Source organism: Helianthus annuus, chromosome 6, assembly GCF_002127325.2.
Source record: "Helianthus annuus cultivar XRQ/B chromosome 6, HanXRQr2.0-SUNRISE, whole genome shotgun sequence".
Classification (NCBI taxonomy): domain Eukaryota; kingdom Viridiplantae; phylum Streptophyta; class Magnoliopsida; order Asterales; family Asteraceae; genus Helianthus; species Helianthus annuus.
The window spans coordinates 85,173,580-85,182,634 of record NC_035438.2 but is presented as its reverse complement, the minus strand read 5'-3'; the positions used below and the strand labels follow the sequence as shown (position 1 = coordinate 85,182,634).

Sequence of the window (9,055 nt, the reverse complement as noted above, 5' to 3'; positions counted from 1 at the left end):
GGGTTATAGGATTTTATCATCCCTAAATATTGGCTATTGGCCACTGCCACCCCCAACTAACACTTTGACGTCCGACACCCCCAACTTAATACTTAGTGTGTTATGGCACCACGTTTTTAACTTTGCACTAACTTGGTCAGTTTTTTTTGCTGACGTGGCTATTTTTTATGACGTGGCTTGTTTTGATGAGGTGTCATGATGAGGTGGAAAATATATACTGGTTCTAGTTATTAGTCCAAATGAAATTAATCATATCTAAATGCCACAATGAAGAAACAAATTCACCTGATTTTGATCTTTCACCTCCGGCAATGACTTATAACAATAACATCAATCATAAACTCATAACATCACAGTCAAAACCACTACAAAGCTCCATTACACCACCAGAACTCACCACCTCCGCCGCGTAGATCTGAAAACCGCCGCGATTGTCAGTTACAGCTTGGAGAACTTGAGTTCCCGTTGAAGCGTACAGTTACCGTTTACTAGATATAACTGAGAATTCAGATGCTAGTGGCAAATAGTAGCTAAAACCAGTGACGATTGGATGGTGTTGTAACGGTGGTCGGAACTCCGACGAGAGAAAATGAAGAAGGTGGTTTGTAGAGAGTCAACGGAATTTAGGAACTTTGGCAAATCTTCGAACCCATCCATCCTAGATCTGTTCTTTGATTTTAGAGGCAGAGGAGACGGGGCAAAGACGATGATTTTCTTGAGCGTCGACGGTGTGGGAGAGATAGAGAGAGCGAAGGTAGCCGTCACAGGATGTTTTGAAGCAACCCGTAGTGATTAGATGGTGGTGTTGTGGCAGCGGTGGTAGCCGGCCGGAAAGAGGCGGTGGCTGTGGTGTTCGATGTCTTGAAGAAACCGGTCTGTGACTCATCCACAGAATCAATCAGTGGTGGAGACAATGTTTCGATTTGGGTTCACAGTATCTATTTTGAGGGTGATTCGATGGTGGTTGTGGGTTAGAGGGTGGTGGCCAGAGGTGGTTAAGGGTGGTGGCTATAGAGAGGTAGATGGAGAAAGAGAGCTAGAGAGACAAAGGGTTTTTCTTTATATATAAAAAAATATACACGCATATTTGCCACACGGGATAAAAACAAGCCACATCATAAAAAATTGGCCGCATAGGATAAAAAAAAAAAAAACAAACTGAGTTAGTGTTTTAGAGTGGTGCCAGCACAGACTTAAAGTCAAGTTGGAGGTGTCGGGCGTCAAAGTGTTAGTTGGGGGTGGCAGCGTCTAATGGTCGATAGTTGAGGGTTATAAATTCCAATAACCCTTTAATATATAGATAATAATTGTAAAATGAAAGTAAAATACTAATGGATAAAAATAGAGGAAAATACCCCGCATATTCACATGAAAACCCTTTCAATCCCTTCCCGCTGTTTTCTCATTTAAAAAATAAATCTACTCGATAAAACACCATTCTTCTCCTCCAAGATTAACAATAGAGAAAAGTGTCAGGATAGTTCCTGTGGTTTGCTCCGATTTCACCTTTAGTCCCTACATTTTCAAAACTACAGCTATAGTCCCCAACTTTGACAAATTCGTTATTGAATAGTCCCTGGCGTGGATGGAGGTTAGTTTTCTTAGTTAAGTGACAGTGAAATTACTAAAATGTCCTTCATTTTAAAATAACATATAAATAAAACATATATCTCTCTGCTCTCTCTCCCTAAAAACCACTAACGCCGTCACCTCCACTCCACAGCCGCCATCATCACTCTCCACCACCGCTGCCGCCACCATCACTGCCCACCACCGCCGCCACCGACATCCCCTTTCCATCACCACTGCTCTGCCTCCTAAACCCATACCCGCCTCCACCATCTCCATCTTTCACTACCACTACTACCATAACACTTCCACAATCCACACCACATAACACCACCACCACCACCATTTCCCAACTACCATCATTTCTTCGATTCTTTCCTCTATGTGTAAACTAAGTAAACATAATCCATCATCAACTAAGTAAACTATGAAGTCAACAGTAAGCACACCAGATTCTTCAATTATAAATTATTTAACATCAGTCATCGTTTATCAATAACTAATCATCAATTAATTGACTAAGAAGACAACAGTAAGCAGTCTAATTGAAAAACAAAAGTCAGCAGTCAATTGAAGTTGGGATTAACAGACCAAACTGTCGATTTGAACCAGACCAGACCAAAACCCAAAAAATTAACGGATTTTCATTGTTAAAACCGACCATTGTGCCTAAAGACGCAGGGTCAGACTAGTGCGGGTCCAGATTTAACTGGTTCGGCGGAGTATTCAGGTGGCGGTGGAGGTGTGTTGGTGAACACGCGACAGAGAGATGGTGGTTTGTTGGTGGTGGTGGTGATGGCGTCCGGTGATGATGGTTTGTTGCAGAAAAGGAGAAAGAGAGAAAGAAATGCGGGGATGGTTGTTTGTTGCAGACGAAAGAGAAATGGAAGAACGAGTGGGGATGGGTAGGGGTAAAAGTGAAGATGGTGGTGAAAGTGAGGGAGATGAAGATATTTAAATATTAAGTATACTTTCTTAATTTTTTTAGTATTAGTTTAATAGTAAGAGTATTTAGGTCATTTCACACCCACTTAACACAAAAAACTAACCTCCATCCACGCAAGAGCCTATCCGAGAATGAATTTGTCAAAGTTTGTGACTATAGCTGTAATTTTGAAAATGTAGGGACTAAAGGTGAAATCAGAGCAAACCACAAGGACTATCCGGACACTTTTCTCTTCATAATAATAATAATTATTATTATTATTATTATTATTATTATTATTATTATTATTATTAATATTATTATTATTAGAGTTAATTGCCAGGATGGTCCCTGTGGTTTCACGTTTTTTCATGTTTAGTCCCCATCTTTTGGAAATAGCATGTATGCTCTCTGTGGTTTGCTCGGTTGTTACTCGAGTAGTCCCCTAACTAGATGGTGGTTAATTTTCCAGTTAAGTTGATGAGAAATGACTATATTGCCCTCCCCACCCACCCACTCTCTTCTATAGTTAATTTTTCTAGAAAACCACCACAGCTCCTCCATAACATCCACCTTCACCGCCTGCCACCGCCATCTTCCCCACCTCTCCTTCTCCATCATTAGAAAACGAGAAACCTATCATATCAGAAAGCCTCCGGCGCCGCCCCCTTCTCCGCCGACAAACACTGCTCCAAAACCATTGATTTGTGCGACGACGATCTGGAAATTTCTCAGATGTCCCTTCAAAAACCGGATCAAATGACGATTTAATAAACACAAAACCCAAAAAAAATAATGGTATTGATTTCTTTGAACTTGACACAAAAGATTTGAAAAAAGAAACAGAAGAAAACAACAGTTGACGCAAATTATTGTCGCTAGTTAAGAGCACGGAGAGATTCGGTTGTCTTTTTCGGTGAGCTGAAAAAATGCTTCAGCTTTTATCGGTCGTGTTTTAATTGTTGCTTCTTTGTTAGTTAATTAATGATAATAATAAGCGGCCGGATGTGTTCTTGGGCGGAGAAGGGGGCGGCGGCCGGAGATTTTCGTCAGCGGAGAAAGGGGCGGCGCCGGAGGCTTTCTGATATGATTGGTTTCTTGTTTCCCAACGATGGGTAAGGGGAGGTGGGGAAGATGGTGGTGGCAAGCGGTGAAGCGGCGGTGAAGGTGGATGTTATGGAGGAGCTGTGCTGGTTTCTAGAAAAATTAACTGGAGAAGAAAGTAGGTGGGGGGAGGGTAATATAGTGATTTCTCATCAACTTAACTGGAAAAATTAACCACATCTAGTCAGGGGACTACCCAAGTAACAACCGAGCAAACCACAAGGAGTATACATGCTATTTTCAAAAGATGGGGACTAAACGTGAAAAAACGTGAAACCACATGGACCAACCGGGAACCTAACTCTTATTATTATTATTATTATTATTATTATTATTATTATTATTATTATTATTATTATTATTATTATTATTATTATTATTATTATTATTATTTATTTATTTATTTTCAATCTCACATTCTTCCTCCTTACAATTTATGTATGTATACATGGTTGCATATCTGGAGAAGAAACCCTAACCCTAACTTTTCAAAACCCCCAATATCATCATCATCGTCAACATTTCTTCTGTTCTTCACCAGGTACACTCTCAATTTCTCGCATTTTCATCAATCACCTTGTTCTTGCATGCCGATAAAATCCTAATTTCATTGCGCCGTTGTTTGTGGGTGTTTGATTGATGGAACAGATCACAATTTGAATGGAGAGCATAGGGGTTCCGAAACCTAGAACTGCCGAAGAGGTTTTTAATGATTTTAAAGGAAGAAGAGCTGGTTTGATTAAAGCTTTGACTACTGGTTTGTTTCGTTTTAGGGTTTGTGTGTGTTGTCAGTTGTGTGGGGTTTATGTTTGGTTTTTGAGATTTGTGGTTTTCTTTTGCAGATGTTCAGAAGTTTTATCAGCTGTGCGACCCTGGTTAGTTTTTTTTCCTACCTTTGACTTTTAGATTTAGGGGTGTCAATCGTGTCAGCTTGGAGGGTTGAAGGATTTTGGTTTAGTGGGTTGAATAGGTGAACATGAACCCGACACGTATATGTTTCTATATCGTGTTTATGTCGACACAAAAAATGGGTTATGTCGTTTTTCAGGTCGACTCGTTTAGTGTTCATTTGTGAAAATGACTAATACTGCTTTGATGTCAAAAATGCACTTAGAGGGTGTTTGGGGTTGAGTTTTGAAAATAGATTATGCGTTTTGAATAATCAGAATCAGATATAATTAACTGTAGCAAAACGTGATGTTGAAAGGTAGTGTTTGGATTTGATTATGTTGCTTGATATCACAATAATCAGATAATCAACTATTTGAGTGTTTGGCAAATATATATTTAAAAAAAATAAACAAGTGAAAATCCTTTTCTAAACGCAAATAATCAATTTTTAAATTTTTTTACCCAAACACTCAAAACTGATTATTTACGATTTCAAAACTCAATAATCTAAAAATCTCCTTCAAAACTCAACCCCAAACACCCTCTTACAGGGTTACAGATTTCTAAACAATGATATGGATGACACCAATATTCTTGAATTTGTAGATAATGGTAACGATTTAACGAAGTTCATGGTAGAGAACAAAATGTGTTTTGTTGAATGATATGATTTATAAAAATATGAACTTTCAGAATATTTGAAGTTAGTATGTATCTGGCTGTATGGAATGTAGGTAGGATTCGGTTTCAGACTTCTAACAATAAGAGGACTGTGTTTCATTTGTATGCTCATTATTTGGAGCAACGGACGTGGATTATTTGTAACAACTTGAGTCCCTCTTGCGTTGTCTAAAGATTTTCTTTTTCACCAGAACAAACAAAATCAACTGCTGGTAGAATGTTATGAAAATAACAGTGTGATATATAAGTTTAAATCATTGCTAATCTGTTTATAACTTATGCTCTTGTTACAGAGAAGGAAAACTTGTGTCTATATGGTCTTCCAAGTGAAGGATGGGAAGTGAATCTGCCTGTTGAGGAGGTGCCCCCTGAACTTCCTGAGCCAGCTTTAGGTATAAACTTTGCTCGGGATGGGATGCAGGAGAAGGACTGGTTATCGCTTGTAGCAGTTCATAGTGATTCGTGGTTGCTCTCTGTTGCTTTCTATTTTGGTGCCCGTTTTGGCTTTGGTAAGAGTGAAAGGTAATATATTTAGTTGAACTCAAAATCAGATTATCTATATCGTACATTTATCTCCTCAAGTATTCCCTATTTTTCCACCTGTCTTCGTTGCTCCTCTTAGTTACTTTCATTTTCATCATGAGTTCATTAACTTGTTTTTTTTACTATGCTGGCTCTTTAAGAACACTTCTTTTTGAGTTCTGCAACGTGTGTTATTAGTTATCTTTTTCTAGATCTATTGATAGCTGTTTTTCTAACAGGTATGTTTCAAGTGATCTGTGTTATTAAGTTACTTAAGGAACTGAAAATAGATGAAGAAATTTGAACAAAATTTGACACGGGGGTCTTCTTTTACGTCTAGTAATCCGATTAAGTTTTATCTTCTATAGTTTTTTTTTTTTTTTTTTTTTTTTTTAAATCTATTTCGTCTATCAAGACCTTGATATTCTTACGAATCTTGTGTTCGTATATTGCAGTGGATTTATTCATTTTGTTGAATCCAATTTGTTTTTCCCTATGCTGCACCTTTCTTTTTCGTTCTTTTCAAATCTTTCATGCTTCAATCTTTAGTTGGTCTTCTATTCGTTATCATCGCCACCATTAATGATTAATGTCCCTCTCCGCACACATACAATGGGAAATGAAAAATGGAAGCATGCACACCTGCTATGTATTTACTGGGATTGTGACAGCAAAAAAAAAAAAAAAAAAAAAAAAAAAATTAAAAGGGAAAGCTATTATTGGTGGATTCCGTTGCCCTATGAAACTTCCCGTTAAAGTTGTGTGCGTGTATGCTATCTCAAACTCTTATCATACTTGCTCAAATCTTCAAAACTATGTAGTTCATCAAACACTAAAAGAAACAACTGGCCTCGAACTGAAAATAGTATCTTTGTGTGGTCTTTTAGTTTTCATCAACAAAGACAAAAAGCAAGTGTCGGTTGGATAGAAGGTAGGAGCCTTTCCATGATAGTAACTGATATGTTTGTATTTTTAAGATCATCCAAAAAAGGTTAAATGTGCTAAAGCAGAGACCAGAGTCAACCTTAGGAAGATTGTAAAAGGTGGCAGTCATTTGCTTTTGTTATGTCATTATGACAACAATTGGACACATATCATATGGTCCTAGTTATTTCTTAAATCTAATGAATTTAAGAGGTTGGGACGAAGAGGTCTTATCCACTGCTTGTCACCTATTCTGTGCTGGTTGTGTCATCTGACTTTTGGTTTGGATTGTATTGGATCCATCTGAAACTTTCACGTTGTTCTGAAAGTTGAAAACCATGGAGAGTCTCTGCTTATTGTTGGTAAAGGTGAAATTTCTTTTAAGTTTCTAGGGTGGGTTGTACCATATCCGTATTACGTATGTCTGCTATTAATTATTGTTGCTGCTGCTTCTATACATATTACTCGATTTTGTGTCTTGGTCTTTCCTATTAAGAAATGAGGTTAGAAGTTTCTCTTTAATTTAAAATACACATATTTTTCTACTTATTCTTTTTTTTATTATATGTTTACTGTTTTGTCAAAAATTGGATAACAAGCCGAACACAACAATCATTACATTTTTTTTGTCAAAAATTGTATGTCATTGTTTGGTGTGCTAGAAGTTTCAGTGTAGTCGTTTGTTTAGTTGCATCTTGATTCCATTTTTTAGCATATTTGCTACTCTAGGATGAGTGTTTAAAGTGTGATGAGAAGGAGAAGGGCATAATAGACATGTTATTTAATGAAATGGGAAAATGTTAAGTGTTTTGAATGGGTATTCTTTTTTTTTTTTTTTTTGTCGAGTAAATTTGGTATTATGCAAGTTCTTATATGTTGCATACGTTGATATTTTTAGGAAGAGGCTTTTCCAGATGATAAATGATCTTCCCACTGTCTTCGAAGTCGTAACTGGAGCTAAAAACCTTAAGGATCAGGTTGGAGCTCAAAGCAATGGCAGTAAAAGCAAGTCAAGTGGGAAAATGGTAAGTCCTTAAAAAGCTTGTGTCTTCATTTCATTCATAGGGATGTAACTGGAAGTCCAACAATCTTCTATATTTGTTATGTAATATATAGGCAAATTGGAAAATAATAATCTTATCTTTCTGAAATTGGCCGATAATAATCCCAAGTCAGTTATTAGCCAATAATAATCCGACCTCGTCCATTAATTTTGTAAAATAGTCTGCCGTTAAAATAGCTTAACGGAGTTAAGTTTTTTTCCGAATTACAAACCGATGTTTTAGGGCTTTTGATCAGAACTAGGATACGAGTCGATTGATGTAAAACTTACCTCGAAATACTGCCCCCAACCCACGAAAACGGTGCTTCAATTTGGGTGTTTAACTTCCAATTAACAAAATTCAAGTCCTTTCGAACACAATTTCGAGGTAAGTTTTACATCAATCGACTCGTATCCTAGTTCTGATCAAAAGCCCTAAAACATCGGTTTGTAATTCGGAAAAAAACTTAACTCCGTTAAGCTATTTTAACGGCGGACTATTTTACAAAATTAATGGACGAGGTCGGATTATTATTGGCTAATAACTGACTTGGGATTATTATCGGCCAATTTCAGAAAGATGGTATTATTATTTTCCAATTTGCCTAATATATATATAGTTAAGTTATTATATTTGTATTTTGTACAATGAACTGTTCTAACAAATTTTGTTGTATACTTTAGCAGCCGAGAGCGTCATCTGAATCTCTCCCTAAAGGGGTAAAGATGACTCCACCACCAAAATATGAAGACGAGAGTGGAGAGGAAGAAGATGATGAACAAGGAGGAACCCTCTGTGGAGCTTGCGGTGACAACTACGCAGCTGATGAGTTTTGGATTTGCTGTGATATCTGTGAAAGATGGTTCCACGGTAAATGTGTGAAAATTACACCTGCGAAAGCCGAGCATATCAAGCAGTACAAATGCCCAACTTGCACTACCAAACGGGCTCGACTTCAGGTTTAGTAACTTAGAAATATAAGCCGTATCGCTTTTATGGGTTTCTTTAACGATGTTGGGGGTTCGGATTTAGTCTAATGTATGTGGGGATAGGTTGCTGGATTTTGTCAAGGTGAGCGTTAGATACTGTAGATTTGTTTATCATACTTGGTTGTTGATTTAGCACCCTGTGCAATATGCTTTGATGTTTGTTAAGGGTTTTTTATTTAAATATTTGTCTATGTTTCACAAGTTGCTGGGAATATATTCAAGTGTAAAATATTTTATTTTAAACGCTAAAATGTTATATACTAAGGTTAAAATTAAAATTAAAATTAGAATTAAATTTTCGGAGAATATCTGAAACCATAATTTTATTTTAAACCGGGGGCAAAATCGTAATTTTTAACTGAGGGCAAAATTGTAATTTTAAGCTACGTGCAAAACCGAAATTTTAT

At 37.1% G+C, this 9,055-nt stretch overlaps 1 protein-coding gene across 2 annotated transcripts; it reads left to right on the top strand.

Moving 5' to 3' along the window:
- The first annotated feature begins 4,016 nt into the window (after window positions 1-4,016).
- Window positions 4,017-8,849, top strand: LOC110910657 (PHD finger protein ALFIN-LIKE 7). Of its 2 annotated transcripts, none has more exons than XM_022155263.2 (6): window positions 4,017-4,139; window positions 4,247-4,355; window positions 4,441-4,473; window positions 5,464-5,692; window positions 7,515-7,641; window positions 8,346-8,849. In XM_022155263.2, the coding sequence occupies exons 2-6, from the start codon at window positions 4,259-4,261 to the stop codon at window positions 8,622-8,624; spliced, it is 765 nt and encodes a 254-aa protein (XP_022010955.1). In that variant the 5' UTR covers window positions 4,017-4,139; window positions 4,247-4,258; the 3' UTR covers window positions 8,625-8,849. The 2 variants fall into 2 exon arrangements, with proteins under 2 accessions (XP_022010955.1, XP_022010954.1); XM_022155262.2 differs by having other exon boundaries at window positions 8,343-8,849.
- Window positions 8,850-9,055: the final 206 nt, after the last annotated feature.